The sequence below is a fragment of the Vipera berus genome (assembly GCF_964194415.1).
Source record: "Vipera berus genome assembly, chromosome: 2".
In the NCBI taxonomy this organism is placed as follows: domain Eukaryota; kingdom Metazoa; phylum Chordata; class Lepidosauria; order Squamata; family Viperidae; genus Vipera; species Vipera berus.
Window position 1 is genome coordinate 42,876,470 of NC_138203.1, and position 23,701 is coordinate 42,900,170.

At 35.7% G+C, this 23,701-nt stretch overlaps 1 protein-coding gene across 1 annotated transcript in view; it reads left to right on the top strand.

Annotated features, from left to right (window-relative positions):
• The window catches only part of SLF1 (SMC5-SMC6 complex localization factor 1), a 39,316-nt gene extending 20,847 nt beyond the window's left edge, over positions 1–18,469 (top strand). Inside the window, exons 10-18 of the mRNA XM_081321759.1 lie at positions 1,142–1,279; positions 2,342–2,504; positions 3,744–3,891; positions 6,575–6,720; positions 9,408–9,574; positions 9,947–10,080; positions 11,944–12,036; positions 12,623–12,805; positions 17,163–18,469. Coding sequence (XP_081177885.1) covers positions 1,142–1,279; positions 2,342–2,504; positions 3,744–3,891; positions 6,575–6,720; positions 9,408–9,574; positions 9,947–10,080; positions 11,944–12,036; positions 12,623–12,805; positions 17,163–17,671 — 1,681 coding nt within the window. The 3' untranslated portion in view covers positions 17,672–18,469. The remainder of the gene's footprint in view (positions 1–1,141; positions 1,280–2,341; positions 2,505–3,743; positions 3,892–6,574; positions 6,721–9,407; positions 9,575–9,946; positions 10,081–11,943; positions 12,037–12,622; positions 12,806–17,162) is intronic.
• The last annotated feature ends 5,232 nt before the right edge of the window (positions 18,470–23,701 follow it).

A 23,701-nucleotide genomic window follows, 5' to 3' on the forward strand; every position in this document is an offset into this window, starting at 1 on the left:
TCAGTTTTTGGTTTCGATTATGTTAGTGCCGATGTTGCACTACTCAAAGATTGTTTAAGGTAAACAGTGCCTCAAAGTTCTTTGAAGAGTTCCATCTGTCAGAACCAGGACAAATATTTACACAATGGCACAGGTGTCAAACTCGGATCACGTCACATGACGCATCACGATGTTTTTTGCCTTTGCAGAGCTGGGGTGGGCGTGGCCTGTGCATGACACATGCGACCCGCAGGCCGCCAGTTTGACACCCCTGCATTATGCTGTCATCCATGACTTAAGGCAGCTTTTTGCCACCTGCCCATCATCATTTGCCTTGATCTTTTCCTAACAGTAAAGCTTTGGCCTGAATTTTCTCCTCTGCCAGGTCTAAGCTTTTATGTTTTCAGCTCTAACCCCATGAAAGATCTTAACAGTATCCAGTTGATCTTGTTCAGTTTACTGTAATGAGTTTACCTTTGTTACAAATCTTTTAAATAATAATTCAAAAACTAGGGAGTCTGTGTTCATTTGAGATTGTGCTGTGATATAGTTGGGTCAGATTAAAGAAACTTCAGAGTCTATTCAAATTATTATTATTCAAATTATTACTCAGTGTTGATTCATGCAGCACAGCCTCCAACCTGTCATTTGATGCTTTTTCTCTATTTAGTTTTTGCCTGCTTCCTTTTATGAAGATTCTGTTGCACAATTGCAGCTTCCCTTGCACTACGATAGTAAACATATTTCAAACTTGCAGCATTTCAACTTTCTGATAAGAGATTTTGTTGCACAAATGGCAGAAAAATGCCAAGTTTATGTTAAACAGACATCTTTGAGATGATTATTAATTCTGAATGAAAAAGAAGTTTTGAAAAGCCTTGAGTGCAATAAAAGCTAGCAAAAAGTTTAATTACTTTAATAACAGATGCACATTTTCTAGAATGCAGAGGTTCATAAACAAAACTATTTTTAAGGAATTTAAAACTGTCAAAAGTGATGGTTCAAATGCGTACAAAGATACAAAGATTATTTTTTAAAAACCGCACAATAATAATTGGAGCCAGTAATTGTAGAGAAATAGGTCATCCAAACATATCTCTCAAGCACCTTGTGAAATTGGTAAAATCTTAATTATTGTGTATGTGTGGGGGTTCCTCTGCAGGTCTTGTCTTCATCACAATAATATTTGTCATTCAGTCACGGACCCAAAAACTACAAATGTGGACAGAACATTTCACAAAAAATTGCTGACATTTGTTATGAATTTGTTTGATGCTGAAGTGTTGGCATTAACAAGAAGGTATTTTTTTCCCTTTTAGCCTTCCTATTTATACTTTGAAGGTGGATTTTGTTATACAGTAAATTTGTTCTCTGTTTCAGAGATAGGCTGTCCTTAGAAAGGTGTACATTAAACATTAGGGCTGTGCATCACTTTCGATTCAGCAAAAAAGGTGCTTTGAGTTTATAAAACTTAAAACAGCTGTGCCTTTTACTAGAATTGTGCAGCTGCCCAGCACGCTGTCATTTAACCTAAGAAAGACATGTTTGATTTTTAAAAGAGTTTCAGGCGAGGGCCTACATTTGTGTCCACATTTGCTCCAAAGCACCTTCTTGCTTTCCAACCCAATGAGGTGTACAGCCCTATTACAATAATTAACTATTTTGTGACGTGTATTGAAAGGATTTTAAAAAATAATAATTTTAGCTATTAAAGATGTTCTGTTTTATTTGAAGTTTTGTGCATTCTTTAACTGCAGCAAATTAAAATTATTTTACACAAAAGGTCACAATTTGCTATAATACACAGTAAACCATACTGGAAATTAAGAGACAGAAATTATATATTACACTAAATTTCCAGAATGCAGTTCCTTCCTGTGAAATATAAAATCCTTATCTTCATTACTATATAATGAGTCATAATTTTTCCCACAACTTTTAAGCTCATATTTGTGGGATGAGAGTCCATTATTGCCTCAGTTATGGGAAATCTGGTATCCTCCAGAAATTGTGAATTGTATCATTTTCTTTGTTGCTTGAGAATTAATAGGTCTTGCTAATAGGCAGTCTTGATACTCATATTTATTGTATGCTGTGGTTGAACTATTGAACTTCAGCTATTATAGTCCTTTGTTTGAAATAACAGATGGGTTAAAATATTTTGTTCTTCAAGAAGCTGCCTCTAAAAGACAAGACAGCAAGCTTCTACATTTTATATGGTTTAAATGAGGCCTAAAGCATCACTCCATTGTTTATCACACATTATAGATTCTTTGTTATGCTGTTAAATTCTGCAGATTTTGACATATGAACTCTAATAAATTAAGTAGTTAAATCCAGAAATGATTTTTTCTTTTTACAGGCTTTATGAAGAAAGTGACTCACATAATCCGCTAGTGATGCCACAGACGGTTCTTTTGAGCACCTTTTGGTTAAAAAATGATTCAGTGCTTTTCAACAAACAAATAAATATTCTGATAGACTGGGTCATATATTCATATAGAGAAAAGTACAGGACAATTGATGTAAGTGATTTACCTAATACAAATATAAAGAAGGAGAAATAATATTTTTAGATGTTCCACTTTCTCTCAGAAAGACTCTGTTAATAAATATTTGTTGTTGCATTCCTTCAATGTAATACATACTTAATATTTTGTAGCGTGGTACAGATTATATAAATTCTTGTATATGAAATATACATCTAGTGACTGTTTCTTGGCAACAGTATAGACAGCTTTTTTTCTCAGTCAGTGAGATAGCTGGCAGGGAAAGTCACAAGTTGATCTGACAATTCTTTCCTGCCTTCCTATGCACCGTGCCGTGTCCTCCTTCCCTCAGTCTCCTTGCATTCGCACACATGCACCCAGTCCTTCCCTTGACTTCTCTACACTTACATGCATATATCCAAGCCCTTTCCCTCAGTCTCCCTCTACTTGTATGCTTGCACCCAAGCCATCCTGTGATATTCCTGTGCTTTCTACTTGGCACTCCCGCCACTTCCCACTTAACAACCTGTGCATCTTGGAGTTACCGGTCTACCTGCCCCAATTGACTGTATTATTTCTAGGTGTCCCGCATCGGTCTGTGTGTTTCTAGGCTCTGGAATCATTTCTTCGTGGTCTCTTTCCTTGTCTGCCTGGCTCGTGTCTGAATGCCTGTAGGTTGGTTCCCTAACGGCTCTTGTTTTGCGGCCGCCACCACCCTTTTTGCTGTGCCCAGGCACCCATCCTTGGTTCTTGTACAGGATGCATTGGGGATTCCTCCCTTTCGAAGGTTGTAGTTCTTTGTCGTGTGGGCCCACAGTTCTGATCCTGCCTGGGCGGGGCTCGTTGCACTCGCTGTGAGTTGTAACGTACTTCCCACTCCCTTAGTGCCTGGTAGGCAGGCAGTAAGTCTATGTGGCAGTTAATCGAGTGCCCGTCCGACAACCAAGCCTCCTTGAGTAGACAGCTGCCCTTAGTGGTATCCTGGGCAATGGTCTCTACACCTGCAAGGTCGAACATATACAGTAATTGCAGCTGGCCATGTGTGCCCATACCTGTGAGCGTTGTTCTTGCCATCTGATGGCCAGCTCATGCTGGACTTAGATTAGATCAGACAGTTTCTGTAGCTTCAGATTGGGCCCACCGTCTTGAATCACTAATTTCTGTATTCTCCTAGCAACTTAGAAAACATTTTTATTTATTGAAAATGAAATAATATAGAGACTAAAATGAGTGTATGTTAGTAAATAACAATATAGAACTTGTCCTCTTTTTCAGGTCTTCAAACATGAAATAGCTGAGATATTAAATTCAGTTTTGGGAGCTGTTGTGGAATATTGGATTCTTTCAGGCTTCATAATGGACAGAAATATGTTGCATTCTGTAGCGGATGACCTTGCTTCTTATATTGCCATTTCGTGTGATGGTAATGTTAATAATTATTAATTAAGAGTCCAGAATTATAGGCCTTGTTATTTATAGCCTTTATTATATATAAATGAAGAATTTGTTTAACTGTATGTAGAGCCTACATCTACAATTAATTCTCTGCAACTGTTCTTGACGCTCCTTCTTCTCAAGGTTTTTTTTTTTAAAAAAATCTCAAAATCCAGTGATTGACATTGTTAAGCTACCCATGTCATGTGCCTTGATTTTGTGGAGCATTACACTAATTCTTTATTTTTTATACTGTAACTTAAGGTATTGATTACAGATAGTTCTTGCTTAATGGCCCCAATTGGGACCAGCAACTTTGTCTCTAGCCTTCCCCAGGCAAATCAGACAGGAAACATGACCAAATGAGTTAATTCTAGTTTATTATAAGGCAGGGGTGTCAAACTCAATTTCATTGAGGGCCGCATAAGCATTGCGGTTGCCCTCAGAGGGCCGGGTGGGTGTGGCCTGGGTGGGTGTGGCCTACTGGGTGGGCATGGCTAAAGTGTGTACGGCCTACTGGGTGGGCGTGGCCAGCTCTACATCGTTCGTATCAAGGGGCCTGGGCAGCAGTGGGACAGATCTGAGGGTCTCTGGGCCAGGGCCAAGGCAGTGGGGGCCGTTCCCTCACTGTTTCCAGGATGGCTTCGCGGGCCGGATGAAACCACTTTGCGGGCCAGATCCGGCCCCCGGGCCTTGTGTTTGACATGTCTGTTATAAGGCATTTAACAAAATGTTTCAGGTCTGAAAGTACAAATCTTCCTCTGTCTCCTTTTACAACCTGACATGACATGATCTTTTCTGAGTTTCTTTGTCTGTTATGCAGCTGTGGGCTTCCCACCTCCACTCTTACCCCCAAGGTTATTTCTACAAACTAAGTGAGAAATCATCTGACCACAACAGACTTAGACCTCACTTCTGCTATGTTTGTTAAACATGCTATTTAAACAACATCATGTGATCAGAACTTATTATTTTACTTCTGGCTTCTCCATTAACTCTGCTTGTCAAAAAGTAGCTGTGAAATGCACAAATTGTACCATGGGGTTTTGCAATCTGAATGCTGATCATGTAGCCCTCAGGATCCTGAGGCAGTCGTAAATGTGAGGACCAGTCATAAAGTTACTTTTTCAGCACCATAACAGTCATTAAGCAAGGATTACCTGTATACATAGAAAAGGCCAAATTGGTTAGGAGTCATAGTAAACTCAAATCTCCCTTGTCAAATATTGTTTTGTTCAAAACAGTATGGAGATGGTATACCACTGGATGTTTTGGGGAAGGTTTTATTAATTTCTTCGCCTACTTTACAGACCTGAGATTCCTGGTGGTCTCTCACCATCCTGCTTTTCTTTCTCAGTACCAGTCAAGTCGAGTGCTGTCACCAACTATAACAGTAGGCAGTATTCAGAAAAAAAGTGAAGATTGTTTAATGTATGATATAAATTATATAATTTATATAAGCTAATTTAAATGAGATTAATCATTGTCACTCTAAGACATTTTGAATGCCTTAATATCACAAATTGGCCAAGGTGACAAAAGCCACATGTATTATTAATATTAACCAAAGAGCAGACTATGAAAAATAAAATGTAGTTTTGCACTGTGTGTTTTGTACACACTGATGAAACATACACCTTCCTCTTTTTTCATTTTAGTATGCACTTTTGATTTAGGTGTTGTTGTTGTTTTAAGTCAGTGTTGACTCTTGGTGACTAAATAAGCCTTGCAGTTTTTTTGGCAAGATTGCAGAAGTGATTTACTATTGCTGGTTTCCTGGCACTGAGAATGAGTGACTGGCTCAAGATTACCCACTTGCTCTTGCCTAAGGCAGTACTAGAACTCACAATCTCCTGGTTTCTAGCTTGATATCCTAACCACTATACCACACTGGCTGCATAGTATGCAGAATATAAATTGATGATATATACTCCACCAAAAATTTTATGTACCTGTCAAAATTTCTAGAATGAACTTCTCATTCATACTTTTCCTAATGAATTATTTTGAATTTTTGTAAAGTATATCGTGAATATAAGGCTAAAAATATTTAAGTCATATGTCCTTAAAATTGGCCTCCATAGGTAGATGATAGAGCTTGTAATTCAGAGCTATATTCTGGTATCTGTTTCCAACTGACAGTATAGAACTACAACAGATTCTATTTGCTACATCCACATTTTGAGATAGGAAATTGTATACACCACTAATAGCTTATGCCATATATTAGATTTCAATAGACATAATGTAAATCAAAGTATGTACAGGCATATTGGCAATGGCTCTCCTAGTACAGGTTTTGAGATTCTGATTAAAATTGTAACAATTTCATTTGTATTAATAAAAATATTGCCTATTTTTTTCTCTAAATGCCAACTTGACTCATTGTTTTTTCTGAATCTGAGTTTTATTTAAAAACATAGTAGAGATACAGATTTTGTTTAGAGATATGTAGCTTTTAATTTAAGCGTGAAAACCTGATAAAGATTGTGTTGAAAATTGTTGCTCTTTTTATTAATTTAATCAGTTATTTCAGACAATTAAATTAACAATAATTACTATTTATAATTTATTTATTAATACTACAAAAATGTAAGGTTTAGCAAATATTACAAGGGATTTTTTTCCAGATTACTGGTCTAAGATTTAATGCTTGCTCCCCTTATTTTTAGATTTTTCATATGAAGAATTAAAAGTATTCATTTCTTCTATCCCATCTCTGTGGCTTGAAATGTTTGTTGCGGAAGCTGTGTTTAAAAATCTGTATTTCCAAAGCAGCACTCTTCTTTCTAATGAACTGCTTTCACTTCAAAAAATGGTAAGTGCCATTTGCTCATTTAATCTTATTCTGACCCGTCCTTTACTTTTGGCCTCCTTCCTCTCTCTCTCTCTTTCCCTCTCTTGTCAGTCTGCCTGTTTATCAGAAGTGTGTGGATTGTAGAAGTGTCCAACCCCCATCTTCTCAAGGAAAACATGCTCTCTGTCATATATAGTACATAAAGAATAATGTGAAGATCCACAAACATGATCTTGGAGAAACAGTATGATAGCAATTAGCAAAACATGATTCATGCCCATAATTAAAGAAATTATTTAAGACAGGGAACTCCAAACTTGGCAACTTTAAGACTTGTGGACTTCAACTCCTATGCTAGCTGAAGAATTCTGGGAGTTGAAATCCACAAGTCTTAAAAGTTGCCAAGTTTGGAGATTCCTGATTTAAGAAAATATTAGAAAGAAACTCAAAACTTGCTTTGACTTAATTCCTGAGTATATGAGGGAGGAAAAATGCTGTCAAGCTTTCAAAATCCTGTTACTACTGTATACCCTATTATCAAGAAAATTATTTGTGCAGTCTGTATCTTGACCTGGGCTGCACTGAAAAGCTAATATCCAACTGAATATGATAATACTATTTACATTTTGCAAACTTTCCTATTTTGCATATCTTCACATTCTTATGATTCATAATACACTGAAATCCCTGCAGTGTCTCTCTCTTAAAATTCCACCCAAAAACCTTGTATATGTATCAGATCATTCCCATCTTGTGGTCTACCTAGAACATTACATTTTCTTTTGGAATTTTCCTTTTGAGATAGCAGGTATTCTGATATGAACACCACTATCATTTACCTGTACTGTACCAACACTGACTATTTGTATATTAATACATGAAATTAAAAAGGAAATTATGCTTTCTCTTTAAATAAAGTTTGATTCTGTTTGTTAAAGAGAAGGAAGGCCAAACCATCTGCTTCTACAGTAACTGCTCAGCCATGAGTTTGCACAATGGAAATTACTATACTTTTTTACATTTTTTAACCATGAAAAAGGCAGCACAGTGGACGAGTCAGTCTCTTTCACGCACTAGTGAGGCAATGCCTGGAAGGCAATGATGGTCGAGCCCCCTCCTCTGTGAAACGGGAAGAAGGACTGGGATAAAAATTCAAAAGATTTCCGAGAGGAAATTTAAGATCTCTTAACTTTTCATGTTAACGACTTAGTTTTCTGTTGCACCTTCAGATTTCCTTATCTGAAACTTTGTGTTTCTTACAGTTTTTTTCTCTTATCTAAGCCATTTCATTTGCTCGGACTCTTGTCTGCTGTGGCCTTTATTTAAGTAGGACCCTGGAAAGGGGCTAAATAATTATAGTTCCATGTGGAAGTTTAGGCACTTCAGGTTAAACTGTGTGTTTCCTGGGGGACCAAAAGCTAATATAACCTCAGCACCCAAGGTACAAAATCAAACACAAAGCTTGCTCCAAATATGAGAACATATTTTCTGTTTATGTGCAGTCGTTATATGCTACATATGTATAAGAAAATGAAGTATGCAATGCAGATGCATGGCTTGTGTTGTCATTGCTTACACCTTTTCTGCAAATGCCCATACTTCTGACATACAGTATTTCATATTTTGCTCTGAACTTGTGGAACAATAGTTCACAATTTTTAATTTGACAAAAGATAGTGACCTTCCTTACCATTGTTCTTAAAACTAGAATATATGAAAAAGAGTTTCCAACAGTTATTATTGACGTAGTGAAGTTTAGCTAATAATCCTGGACTACGGGCAGGCAGAGGAAAGTAACGTTGCATTTCTTTGCTCCAGCTGAGCAAATAATCACTTTGTATATTTGAGTGAAAGGATTTTTTTTCCCCACCTAGTTTAGGCATCTTTCAGTAAGATAAACATCATGGTAGAAATGCCAGCAGAGAAGGTATCAGTAGACGAGCACTTTCCTTCTTTTCTTCAGCTTATATATATATCAGTTGCATCTATTGTGTCCTTCCTGTCAATAGAAGGCTTGGGGAGGGTCTGGTTCAAATGAGGCCACGGTAGACATTTTCAATTTGTTTTTTTCTGCCATTTTCCTACCAGTCCTGTGTATTGTGGGACAAATTGAAGGGAGGGAAGCATGACAGAGTTAAAGAACGAAAGATGGAAATAAAAACCATCCTTTTTCTTAGTCCTGATCAGATCAATCTCCATTGAATCAAAAGGCCTGTGGACAGAACATACTGAAGGTATAAAAAAAAAGTTTATTAATTTTTCAAGATGGGTCTTGCTAAATCACACGTTTTTTCACCTTCTTGAAGAAAGTGTAGAAAAAAATCAGTAAAAAGGCTAGATTCAGTCCTGTTTGAAGAACAATGCAATAGATCGAAGGCTACATTATGGTATATAGATACAGTACAATGTTGTCACAATCATTGAAAGAGAGGACTGTGTAAATTTCTCATGCTACTTTTTTCCCTTGTATTTTTCTGCTATAGCAGGTTGAGTCGTTTTGAATTCCCAGTAATGTGTATCAAAGCAGAAGAAATGTGTTTCATGGGAATTACTTTGGCATTAATAATGATGAAACCTGTTGTGTAAACTCAGAGCATGTTCACCTGAAAGTTATTATTTAAAGATGTGGGCTTTAAATGCAAGAAAAGACTGGTAGTGCTATTATAATCTTTCAACATGCTCAGACTAAAATGTCGCTCTTGCAACAGGTTTCTTGCTATCTACCTACTTTACAAGCTGGAGTGTGTGAGAAAGGGAAGATGCAGAAAGAAAAGAGAAAGAAAATAGGGCAATGGCCATGCTCTGAGTCTCAGAGGGCATTACTGATGCTAAGTGGCGATAAGCAGAACCAAACCAAAGTCCTGCCCGATGTACCGTAAGTAACATCTACACCACCACTAGGATTCTGCTTTGAGGGACAGCTTCTGACCTGACCCATTTCTTGAACTCTAAGTGACCTATGACGTCTGCAAATTATTGTGCTTGCTGTTTCAGTGACGGGCACGTTTGTTTTTTTGTGTGTACAAGGGTGTGTGTATCTTTCCATGTACACATATTCTATATACTGATTATTCTTATTTTATTGAATTGTGGGGATAGATACATGCTGCTGTGTTAAATGTTGCTGTTTCTGTTTTAATTGCGAGCAGCCAGAATTGTGAATACTTTATTATTGTAACACACAGTAGTATTGCTTGATGTGAGCATATCATGTAATGCCCTCTTTTCAATGCTTGTTTATTTGCAGTGTACAAACCAAGGATAACTTTGCTCAACTACCAAAATATATCGAAAGAAAAACCAAGCCTACCATATTGCATGGCAAAGAAAATTGCCATTCTTCAGCTAACCATATGAATGTTCATAAGATTAACCTTAAAGGTATTGTGCATTTCTAACATGCTAAAAATATGAAAGATTTGCAGTAAAGCAGTATCATAATTACATAAGCCAGCACCTCCCTGCTTTACATATTGCACACCGCCAGATACTTAAGTATGGAAAGTCATATGTAGACCCTTTTTTGCAGGATTCCCCCCTCTTACCTGGATCTGCCAAACACACCAAGTTTTAAAATTGAGAGTATACCTTAAATAAATCCATTTGGATCCTGACTGTCTGTCTTCACTAATCCACCCCAATTTGTGCTTGGAAAGGATCAGCATTATCTTCTGATTTGAAAGTATAATTCTCTTGCTCTCCTCCACTCCTAAACATTTTGTGAACAAAGGCAGAAGGGTATGCTGTGTTACATATCTTTATTAAGCATATGGAGCATTTTGTTTTTCTCGGCGTTCAGCCCAAGCTATGCAAGGCAGTTTTACTGTTCATTATATTGGAATATAAATATTGAAAGTTTAAATAATCAGTTTGTAATTTGCCCAAGTTCTACTTAAAGCACAAATTCAGTGAAATGCACTATGGTACAATTGTGATAGGATCTCTGACAAAACTGTGATGAATTTAAGCTTGACATTTATTAGGAAAGGTAAGAGCGATCCGATTAACAAGGTCTTCCTCTTATATTGCCTGAAATAAAGGGATTTTTTTTAAAAAAAATTGGTATGTTTTTTTATATTCTCAGCCTGTGCCAATGTTTCAAGAATGGAGAAACAATTACTTAAAGTTTATAACTTTTTCTTTGATTAATGAGATTATACAGTAATATAAATCGGCATATAATTATCATTTAATACAGAAATATTTGAAGGTAGGATATTGTACTTTCTTATAACAAACAACCAAATATTCTTTGCATAAATCTAATGTTCTGAATATAAAGCAAGGTCTGGTAAAGTGGCTTAATAGATTCAGCCGTGCGCAGTGTGCTTTCCAATCAAGGGCTTGACTTTACCTTTCCTACATGTAGGTAAATAATGACCCAATCCAATGGCACAAAAGTTGTTTTTTTTTTAAAGTGTTCCATTATTTATGTTGGGCAACATGTTTTTCATATGCTCTTATTCTGATATAGTCAGTTCACCAAAATATTGTAAATTAATTGTTTTTACCTAGCCTGCTGCAATTACACCACTACCTAGAAGTTTGCAATTCATATTTCAGTGGCAGATTTTGTTGTTTAATCTTTTTTTTTTCTAGTTCTAAATGAGGTTGCATGTGTGGGGTGGTTTTTAAGAAAAAATAAAGATTGTTCCATTCGTTTCAATCTCTTCCATTTCACCCATCCCCCACTTTTCACTCCAGTACTGTACACGAGCCAGACAGCCTATTGAGAAACAGTAAACCATCTGTTACCAGATTTGAAGTTTCATATTATAGTTGAGTGTGTAGAGGCACTCGTGCTTGGACAGAAACATTCATTTGAATTACGCTACAAACGCTGTATCAAAAAAAGCCATGCACTTAATGTGGGTTCGTGAATATAATTAAGGGAGGGCAACTGCATTCTAAACTTTTACGGCTTCAAATCCAAGCATTTTTGTCCATGTATTCTGTGATCATTTGGTGCTTTTATAATGTGACTGAAGCATTTTACAACTAGTGGGGGTGGGGGGGGGAAGATAATTCCTAGGTTAACCCTTTAGTGGTGCAACCTTTGCTGGATCTGTGACTGAAGACAAGCTTGGTGGGTTTTTTTAATGTTCTTTAAATATATTTGCACTGAGCAGAGGAGGAACTTTTTTATGAATGAATGTTCTGACAAATAGCACTCTTAATTCCTTTTGCTTTGCTTATTGCCTTGATTTTCTGTTTTGTTTACACTCTATGAATTTTGCATGCTAGGGGAGACAGCTCTGCATATTGCTTGCAAAAGCAACAATGTGAAGAAATTGGTTCGTCTTCTGACCGTACCAGGAATAGATATTAATGTTAAAGGTAAGTGGTAGAATTTTTTTTGTATTGAATAGGTATCATAAGCCTTCCAAATAATTATGAAAGGTATGTCTCTGTAACGTTCTTCACAATGATTTTCTTACCCATAAAAATACATTGAAAGCAAGACTTGAGTGGTAGCTTGGAACGAAAGGTTGTAGAACCAGTCATTTGTTCCATATAATTCTTGGGGTTTTTAATTAAGCACAGTAATTATTTAAAATTACTCCTACCTAGCCATTTTATAATTATAAATTCAAATCGGTAAATAGCCTTATCTCCTGGATAAGAATTTTATTTAAATTCTAGTAGACCGGCACCATTTTGACTTCTAAAAAAATCTTAATTTTAATAATATTAGTAATATAAATTTGCTTTACGGAAAACATATTTTTAGATTATTGCAAAATTGCAATGGCATACATCTTTCTTTTCAAATCAAGTTAAAGTACCAAATTATATGTGATTTTTTACTGAAGTTTATTTGTGTAGAAATGTGTTATTTTTTTAGAAATTTGAATTTCATTTTTATGAACATCCCAATATGGATTTTGCTGTTTCCTCAAACTCCTCATAATTTATAATTCAGATTATGCTGGTTGGACACCTTTGCATGAAGCCTGTAACCATGGTAGCACAGTGTGCGTCCATGAAATTTTGCAGCATTGTCCAGAGGTAAACCTATTCAGTCAAGTGGATGGGGTGACTCCCTTGCATGATGCACTGTCAAACGGACATGTAGCGATTGCTGAGCTTCTACTTCAGCATGGCGGTGAGTGCATTTATGCTAAATAAGCTTAGAGAAATTTGAATCTCTAAAAATTGCAGAGTATTAAAATTGGAGGCTGTTTGGAATGTCATTTTGAAAGCTGGAGGTTTTCATAAATATTGATGTGTATCTTGCCATATTTATACTCATTCATCTTGTCAGTTAAATTATTTGTGGCTGTTTTTTTATATTTGCTGAATTGCAGATTTGCTTTAAAGATTATCTTAACAAACAATAGTATAGATTGCATTTCATACTATCCCAAAACTTGATTTTACATTATATTACAATGAACTTCAGTATGCTTAGGCTGATTGCTTTGTGCCACTTAGTAACAATGCGCTTTTATTTACATTAAATATCTGTTCTTTCTTCTGAAAAAGGTCCCTTATTTTAATAACAAAACACTAAAAACTACTGTAGATGCCAGTTATACGACCTTTTGTGCCTTACTTACGTTGTATAACAGTTTACACAAACATATGCATGAGCATTTTATATCTGTAGGCGCATAGCATAGTTTGTAATATTCTTTATTATGCCATGTGTCAATCTGATTTCATTTTTTATCTTGTTTCTAGATTTATATAACTCAGTTGTGTAGAGTAAAAAAAAAAGTGCCGTACTTAGTTTTTTAGCTGAACTTACCCCAAATTACAAATTAATTGTTTTTTGTTTGCCCTGGAAGGTTCCTTTGTATTTGCAGATGTCTCCTGCCCCCTAAAGGCTGTTTGCTTGATCTCTGTTTGACATTCTTTCCCAATCAATATATCCCTGTTCTTCCCTCTCAGTGTATATTTTCCAGAACAGTAACATAATCTCCCAGGTGTTTTATTTATCTACTGCACCATGCAGATGACAGGCCCAGCCAATACCTGGCTTCTCTTCAATCGGTCTAAGTGATGCAAGACCCAATATTACAGCAAGTCCAAGTCCTCAATTGAATGTGGCATTCCACTGACAGATGTGCATTTTTCCTGTGTGTCAATGAAGGATGGCCACTGGATGATCCCCTTGTCCTAAGGGAGAAGATCTACTTGCTCTTTCATTCATCAAGGTCTTCTGGCAACTTTACAGGCTGTGTGCTCAGACTTATCTTTGCTGTCAGTTGCCAGGCTTTGGCCTGTCAGAGGTTTTGACAAGAGCTTGACAAGAACTCTGTGTTGCATATTCAGAGTAGAATTACTCACATTTCTTATTCTTCAGAACCGTTCAAAACTTTCACTCTTCATCCGTGTGCCTTTTATTTTTTTAAGTAACTATAATGCAACATCTATCTTTTAGAGTTGTGACATTTCTCTTTACTACAGCTAATTTCATCTATAAACTTTCACCACAGTTATACTAATATTAATCTGTTTATGTTAGTGCCACATATTCTGCACATCTTTTAATTCTCACAACAATCCTATGAAACAGGTTACTTTGAAAGATGATAATTTGGCCAGGATTATCCAACGACATTTTTCTTACCTCCGTATTAGTTTTAGCATAACAATTTTTAGGCAGAAAAGGGCATTCCAGTTAAATGTAGATAACAAGATTCTTCATGACCGCCCATGTTATTTGCCAATTTCCAAAAAAATATTTCTTATCCTGTGGTTTGCAATCCTGCAAAATCTAACTTGATGAGATGTTTTTCCTAAATGGAATAATGTCTATATGGCAGTGGGTTACATAGTAATAAAAATTTTTTCCCTATTCTAACAAAATATGAACAGCGATCATTGTTAAGAAGAAACAAAAGATCCCTACTTCACTCACTCTCTTTTACTTTCTAGTAAGTCCTGGATGCACGCTTTTAATCATTGATTAATGTGGACTTTTACAAACTCTGCACACTTGCTGAATTAGGGTAAATGCTTTCTAGGCAAGCTACCCAGTGTAGACATGTGGAAGCAAAAAAAATCATATGTTCCTTGACAATATAGAGATTTTATCATATCAAAGGCTTTTATATTAGCGTGATTTCCATGACTTTCTACAAAGTAAGAACATAATGGAAAGCCATCGCAGATGTTTACATCATTGTCCAAATTTCTGGCCTATACAGACATGAGTTGCCATGGTGGATAAAGAGAATCCTAGAGGAAACAGAAGTACAGAAACACATCCCTTTTATGGCATAGTTAGGCTGCAGCCTAAACCAGATTGTTTTCTAGAATAAAAGGGAAGAATTTTGTCAGTTGTTTTTTTTTTTTTTAAATCCAATATAGCAGCGACAATGTGCTCTCAAAACTATATGAGTATTTATGCAGCTGGTTGAAACATTTGAAATAAAAATCTGGAAAGCACAATCTGCTAGCCCAATTCTGAATTATTTTGTCATGGAGACTGTTATTATCTGATATGATAACTCAGATTATGAGATGTCTACAAAAACCTGATTAATAAACTTTTATCTTAATCTGTTATTTCTGTTGCAAAAGATGTTGCAGAAGTATATTTACATAGATCATAACTACATACAGAAAGTTTAATGAAAAATAGACAAAGTATATTTAAAAACCAGAATGAATACTGTAATCAGATTCACTGATAGAAGAGACTATTTCTAGTTTAGGGTTCAACTGTGAGGTCCTTGGTGCTCTCTGAGCTTCGTTGTTTTCTTGCAGACATTTTATTACCAAACTAGGTAACATCATCAATGCTAGAAAGGAGTGGGGTTTTCTCCATTTTATATGCTATTGTTTGCCCTGTTAGTGTTGGTAGGAGTTGGTAAAGTTTAACAACGTCTACATACCATTCAAGAAAGACAGTCAAAAAGCCAAAAAGGAAATAAAAAGACCAAAACATCATCTCACCAGGAATCAACACCTAGAATAGCAGAGAGTAATACTAAAATTAAACATTAGTGCAACAATCAAGAACTAAACAATACCCCAATCAAGGAACCACTAATATAGATAAATAAGCTAACTGTAGACAACAGACTAACTAAGAACCACCAAGATCACTCCCAGCAACACCGACAGGACAAGGCCTTAGTATATAAAATGAGAGCAAACCTCACTTCCTTCTGTGTAATCAGATTTCTCCAGCTTAGTGGGATTTACCTAGAATTTTAGCTTTCATGATTATTGTTAGTTGGGATTTCTGGAAGCTTTATTTCAAACTCAGCAAGGAAATATACTGGATTATATTGTAATATCCTATACTTCTGTGTCGGAAACACCAAAGTGCTTCATGGTGATGTCAGCCAGTGACATCACCATTGCTCCGGGGATGCACTGTTGTAATATAAGCTTATGAAAACCAAGTAACAGTAGTTTTGGATGTGTATGCCCCATTGTATCCCTATTGCATTCCATATGTCTAGTCAGAAGACATTTCATTGAACTAATATGGCTTACAGGTAGTCCTTGTTTACTAACCACAATTGGGACAGGCAACTCAGTCGTTCCTGGGCCTTCAGAATGCTGTTTGGGCCTTTATGTGAATCTACAGCTGAGTAGTATGTTTGGAGTAGTCATGTAACTTTCTAAACACAAAATGAAAAGTAGAGTTGGGGAAAGTGCAGGAATGGGTAGCATCATTTCAAAAATGTAAGGTTGAAACAGGAAGCTTGAATTGTTTGGTTAAAGGCTTGAGTGCATGGAAGTAAAATTAGGATTTTTGTTCAATTTTTTCCTACTCTTCTATGCAGAACACTTCGATAGCAGAAATATTCTTGGGTCTACCTACATATTTGAGATTACTTTCAATAATGGTCAGCTCTAGAGGACTGTGAAGCCCATTCCAAAACCAATATTTTTCTTTCTTGTAATTTTTACATGTTTGAATTGGAGGCATGTTTCAGATCATTGACTACAATTCTATCAGGATGCTTACATTTTTGCAAACAATTGAAAATATGCTTAGAATTGTAGCCTATTTTTATACATACAACTATGTACAAGAAATAAAAGTTTTTTTGAGGGGAGAGTTGGATCACTAGCTGGAGTCCATATCAAGCCTGGTTGCTGACAAGTTTTATTTGCATTATTAGAGAGTTTTAAGGAATAAATTGTGTGCCACTTAAAACAACAGGAGCCCTCAATTTTGAAAAAAAAAACTTTGTATATGATTATGAGGTTCTAGGGAGTACAGTGAAGCATCTCCTCCAAAAAAAGATATAAATCTTGCAGTAACAGACTTTTTAATAGCTATAATATAGTTAAGATTTTAGTTTCAATAGGCTAAAATCACACTGTAAAACATCATCTAATCTTGGTTTAAATTATGCTATTTATCTAGTTTTTTAAAATCTGATTTTGTTGTGTTGCCCAGATTAAGATTCATAGAGAGTCCAGCTATTTCTTAGGCACTTTCTGTCTACATATGTGTGCATATTTTCTGACTGATGTTTTGTCTCCTGCAGGATCAATATTGCTGCAACAAATAGATTCTAAAGGAAAGTTACCACTTGATTACATAAAATGTCCAGCAACTAAGCAACATCTTTTGAATATTGTGAAGCCAGAACAGACAGTTGAGGAATTTCATGCTCAAGTACGAAGTAATTTCTATAATCAACGCAAAGAATTATGGATAATCTTATTTTGCAAGATGTTGTTAAATCTTTGTTCTGTATATGACTTATTTAAACCTTTTCCTATTACCTTTAAAAATCTTGGTTGCTCAGATCCATTCCTGGCGACAGATGACTGTTATAAACTTAATATGAACTCTTCTAATCATTGGTTAATAGATCTTTATTTTAGAGAGCTTGAAACTTTTCAGAAACTCCCAGAATATCTTCAGCAAACTATTGAGGACATTAAAAATGACCCAGGAGAACAAAAACAAGCTTTTTTCACAATGTTACAGCAAATTATAATTACAGTTCAGATGTCTGGTTCACATTTAGCTAACAAACCTCAAAGTTAGTGTGACTTGCCTAAAATACATAACTAACAATGTGGCAATTTTTGCTTGGATAAGTGAAACACATGAAAAGTTGTGTTTTGTCCCAACATATGTATGAAAGGTTGAAGACTGGCTTAGTTGAAAGCCATATTAGAGAACCCTAATATACAAACTATTATGATCATCCACTAAGGTCTCCTCCCTTTTGTGGAGTAGTTGAAGATATTTCTACTTTTACCCTAACTATATAGTTCTCAGTTATTCCTTAGTTCCGGAACTGCAGTTTATGCTAGCTTTAGAATATGTCAGGATTAGACAACTCAGTATGATTCTTGCTTTTTAATAAGTACCACTATGAATAACTAGTTTCTTGCAAATTTCTAATTCTTTGAATGGGTTGATAAAATGTTAGTCTGAGGCCCAATGTGGTTCCTTCACATATCAAACAAATGGCAGTTACATTTGTGTGAATTTTACAATGCACAAGTGGGTTAAAACAACTGCCTTGCATTAATTCAGTTAATTTTCAAATTATTGTTATACAATGATGGTTTGATTGCTACACTGATAGGTTTTCAGAATGCCAGTCTGTAAGTTTGAATGTTTTTTTGTGATGATGTATATATTCCTTTATATTGTTAATACTGAAATATAACAAGTCATTTTTATGTAATATCTTGCATATACTTTTTAGAAAAATAAATGTCCCAAACCCTTTTAAACATTTGTACTTCATTTTTAAATGTATTGCCTTGAATATTTGCATTTCTGCAACTTTAATTGCTGCCAAGTGTTACTAAGCGATAAATATTTTGTGTTCAAATGTTCAAATGAGTCAAGTATATTGAATGAAAGAAGTGTCTTTCCTTTGAAAAAGGATGGTACAGGAAAGTAAGATTCCATCTCTGCTGCTATGAAATACCAGAGCATGGATATTTTTTCCAATAAGTCTACCTCTCTTCCCTTTCTTCAAAGGGACAAAGAAGAACTTTCAGCGTTATGATCCCCACAGAAAGATTGTTCTCACATACTTTTTTCTAGTAACAAAACTCCTGCTTCACCCTTCAAAGAAAACAGTCTTGCTGGGTCTTAACACATTCTTCTTGTTCCTTCTAGCCTCTACACAGGTCTCAAGGTACAAAGGAATCTCACCTTCCTGTCAAGATTAATTTATCAGACAAAGTTGCCTACCCATGAAAATCCTCCTCAAAACTTAATGGGATTCAGATTTTGCAATGAAGTTGGTGTGTACTTTTTTTTAAAAAAACAAACCCATCTCCAGACAGTTTTATGCCTGAATTTATTCAACTTTTTTCCAGCTTTATTTCAAAGCAAGGGCATAAAGCTGAGATGAAATTTTTTGTGCTGGTTGATAATGCTGGTATTCGATGGTCCTCTGCTCTCTCAAGGACCTTCTGTATCATTGATCAGTATATTTTTCTAGACCAACTGTGCAGACTAGAGGGAGAGGGAGCATATCAGAGGTCAAAGAATAATCTCAGAAAGGGGGCTTGTTTCAGGATTTACCCCATCCTGGTTAAGATCTACATGGAAGCAGTGGTGTGAGCTGTCATGATCAGGTTTTGTTAATGCTCATGAAATGCCTCTTCTTTGATCATTTCAACGATGATCAATACGTTTCTAGGTGCAATTCAAAGTACTGGTTTGTTACCTATAAAGCCTTATATGGCATAGGGCTTGATTATCTGAAGGATCACTTGTCTCCTTTGGTTTCTATCTGCCCTGTATGGTCACATATGGCATGCTCCAAGTCCAATTAAACAATGTCATCTAATGGAATGTCATCTAATGCCTTCTCTGCTGGAGCCCCTGCTGTCTAGAATAATTTTCCCCCATAATTTTGAAATGCCTCCTATCTTTCATTGAGCCTTAGAAACTTGGCTCTTCTCCAGTCTTTGGAGGTTGTCAGGCCCTTTTAGGTTAGATGTATTATGGAGCATGTTTCTTGCCTTTTTAAATTTCTAAACCACAGTGACATTGTGGAGTCATGTGGGCCTCAACATTTATTTTATAAATAAGTAGATAAATCTGTCCTATCATTAGAGCCCTGGCTGATCCATGAGCTCTTTCCATTGCACCTGCACAAAAATGGGGCAGTGATATTTTTCTGTACTAGGCAGAAATCCTCCAATGTGATGTGGGGTGAGGGAAGCCAGAAGAATGAGCTGTTTCATTGTTATTTGCAAAATCTATTGCATTCCCCTCAATTTGGATTCCAGTATTAGGGTAGGTCACAGGAAGGTAACCTTGGCAACCATTTGGCAGGGTCATATGAATATTCTTCATCTTGGAACTCAGAAAGATGAAGACAGATACAAGGACTTTGCTCAATCCTTGCCCTTTCTGACTGATTAAATCAGTCAGGTGAAGTTGGGTGATGATCAATATCTTCCTGTGAAGAGTGTTATGTCCTACATAAGACCTTTACTGAAAAAGCTTTTCCTTGATCCAGAACATTATTTCAATTATAGGTCAGTTAAATATTCTGTTCTTGGATAAGGTGATTTTAAAAATGGTGTTTTCCAGCTCCAGTTCCATCTGGGTGAAACAGATTTTCTGCGATCATAAATTGGGGTTTTATCTGAGACCTATTAGGTCATGCTGGGAGATTACACTTGGATGTTTTTAATACCATCAGCCCTTTATCTGGTCCCTCTGGCAGAGTTAAGCATTGGAGGAATGGTTTTGTTTTGCCATTTATCTTTCCTGTTGGGATGTACCCTAAAATGATGCTGGGCATAATGGACTCATGTTGCTATAATCTGTCATCTATCATCTATTTTTCATCCATCCATCCAAACCTCAGTACCCTTGAATACCACTAATCTCAATAACGCCAGATGAAGGAGGACAAGCTAAAATAAAGGTGAAAATCCTGTTGGTAAAGAATGGGATTGGACGAAGATGAAACTTGATTTGGATGTGGTTAATTCCTGCAGAAAGAGCAGATTTGCCATTTGGAAGTAATTTTGCCTTGTCATTGCATTTGTAGATGGCATATTTTTGTAATTACACAGTTATATTAGTGTACCAACTGTAACCTTTCTGAGCTAGTTAGATTTAGCAGTAGTTATCTTGATCTATTTCAGTGCTTTTTCTCTTTAAGAAAGTGCATTTAGCTCCCACTCTCCCAACATTCATGAAGATGGGGAACAAACAGACACAAACCCTTTGCCAAGCTTTTAAATAATTTTGTTTCATTTTATACATTTTATGGTACAAAAATGTAAGCCCCTTGAGTGTTGGAATAAACAGAAGGGTGGGATATAAATTTATTAACTAAATAAAAATGAAGTATAGTTGTTCAGCTAATTGTGTTCTTACGTTACCTAGACAGCTTCTTCCACAATAAGAAACTAACAGTCTACAAGTCAGTAGAACAGTACAAAAATAGTGGGTTTTTAAAAAATGGAGATGAATACCTTTGAGTGAGTGTTGATACTTGGTGCCTGCCTGCCAAGTCCATGCACTATTTTTCAGGACTGGTTTGCCCCCTGCCTTCTTCCTAAGACTGAGAAAGTGATTGGACCAAAATCACCCAGCTGACTTCATGCCTAAGCAGGACTAGAATTCATGGTCTCCTGGTTTGTAACCTGGAGCCTTAAACACTACTCCAAACTGGCCTTTACAGACTAGTTGCTAAAATATAAATGAACATTGTGTATTAATACTGTAATCAGGAAAGTTAGAGAAGAATCATAGATTATATAATTTGCAGTCACATAGAATTTAAATGCATAGCAAATCAATAGAAAGTGAATCCCAGTTCAAAAAAGGCTTATGATGGTTTGCTAATACTACTCAAATGAACTTTCCACTAGTTACAAACATGCTATTTTCCCAATAGTTGAATTAATCATATTCTAAACAGTTTCTCTAAAAATGAAATTAAAAATCCTTTATTCCCATATTTTACCTATAAACAAATCTTTAAAGCTCTGTCAGACTTTGCTGAGAAAGACCTATGTATTAAGAACTACTAGAAAACCTTAATCAAATTTATTTACCTTAATCAAATAGGCCAACTTAATATTCCTTTTTGCTTTTAAAAATCTTGATGTTTATCCTCTTTAAACTGTCCCAACAGTTTATTTCATTTTGCCCTTTCTCAGAAGTGATTTATAAATATAACACATCTCTTTTATAAGTTTAAGAGATGAAAGTTGTCCAAGTAACTTATTATTGTGTCCTATTAGTTATTAAAACATGTCAGTTTTATTAGTAAATTCAGTGTATAATCTTTTTCCTCTTGTAACATGTCATTTTTAAATTGAAATCCAAAACAATCTGATCTCAGTTGCATCCTCTTCTATCTCCTCTTTTAAACCCATTTTATAGTAGCAGACAATTTTTTTTAAATTATCAAAAAAGAAAAAGCCAAACCAAACCAAATCATGGTAATATGACTATACTGTAAGAACTTCAAAAAATATTCTGAAATAAACAGCAAAAGGGAGATTATAATGTTGATTTTGAAAAGTTAAAAAATATATACATTATCAGAAAAATACATGTTCTTAAAAATAAATAAAAATGCAATAGAAAAATAAGTATGTTTTTAAAACAATAAACACTTATAACTGTGGATATGATTACCGGTATCTAATACAATGATAGCAGACTATAGAAATTTGTTCCCAAATATTCTTAAATTTTGCCAAAATTAAAATACTTTATTTTGTATTAGTGGGTCTTTTCTCTTTTAATTATAATTAATTTCTGGTTTCTTCTAGTGTCCAGCCTTCAAAATATTCTCATGTTTTTTCATAAACCCAATATTTTTCAACAGGATGATTTCTTAGAGAAATCTCCATGCATTTTTAACAGGATTTTAAACAACCCATAGGAATGATTCTTATAATTTCAAAATCTTATTTCCAATCTCTAGGGCCCCTTAGTCCACGTATAACTTTTCAAAATCAACATTATATTCTCCCTTTTGCTGTTTATTTCAAATATTTTTAAAGTTCTTAAACTTACATGAAACTTCTTTCACTGAATATTGAAGAATTGCCCAGTAGAATGAAATTTGTCATTCTGAAGGTTTTTGAGCAAGTTCCCAAAGTAATTAAGAAATGAAGTGGGGAAATCCAGTACTGTTTGAAGGTTCTGAACTGCAGCTTGGGCAAAACTGACTTTCCCTCAGCTCTCAGAGCTCTAAATCCTGCTGGAGACCACTGTTTTACAGTCTTTCCACTGGCAGACTGTATGGAATTTTTATGGGCAATCTCAGCTCCTCCCTTTTATCCAGAGAGGAAATTTGACACTTTAATCTGTTTGCTGGCTTCTCATTTCACCACAGTTGTCAACTCTGCTGAAAACAGATCCAAAGTCCAATATTTATTAACTTTTTATAAATACTATTTAACTCGTTTTTTGCATCTGTCTTTACACAAAGGGAAAAAACAGTTCAACCTACCAAAACCAGTGCTATAAAAAACAGAATAGAAATGCAAGTTATGTTAGGCAAGAAAATAGTAAGTGAGCACCTGTCCAGCCTAGACGAGTTCAAATCACCAGGACCAGATGGATTACACCCCAAAGTTCTCAAGGAACTGGCAGACGTGATCTCAGAACCACTGAACTATATTTTTCAAAGATCCTGGAGCACTGGGGAACTACCAGAAGACTGGAAGAGAGCTGATGTAGTTTCCATCTTCAAAAAAGGGGGAAAATAGATCCAGGAAACTATAGACCTATCAGCCTGACCTCAATACCTGGGAAGATTCTGGAAAAGATAAACAACAAATCAGCGAACACCTTGATGCAAACAAAGTCATCACTAAAAGTCAACATGGGTTTGTCAAAAACAGATCATGCCAGACAAATCTTATTGCATTCTTTGACCAAGTGACAAAATTAGTGGACCAGAAGAATGCTGTAGATAAAATTTACTTGGACTTCAGTAAGGCATTTGATAAAGTAGATCACAACCTACTACTTGATAAGATAGAAAAATGTGGGTTAGATAGCATCACCACCAGATGGATTTGTAGCTGGCTGACAGGCCGTACTCAGCGTGTGGTCCTC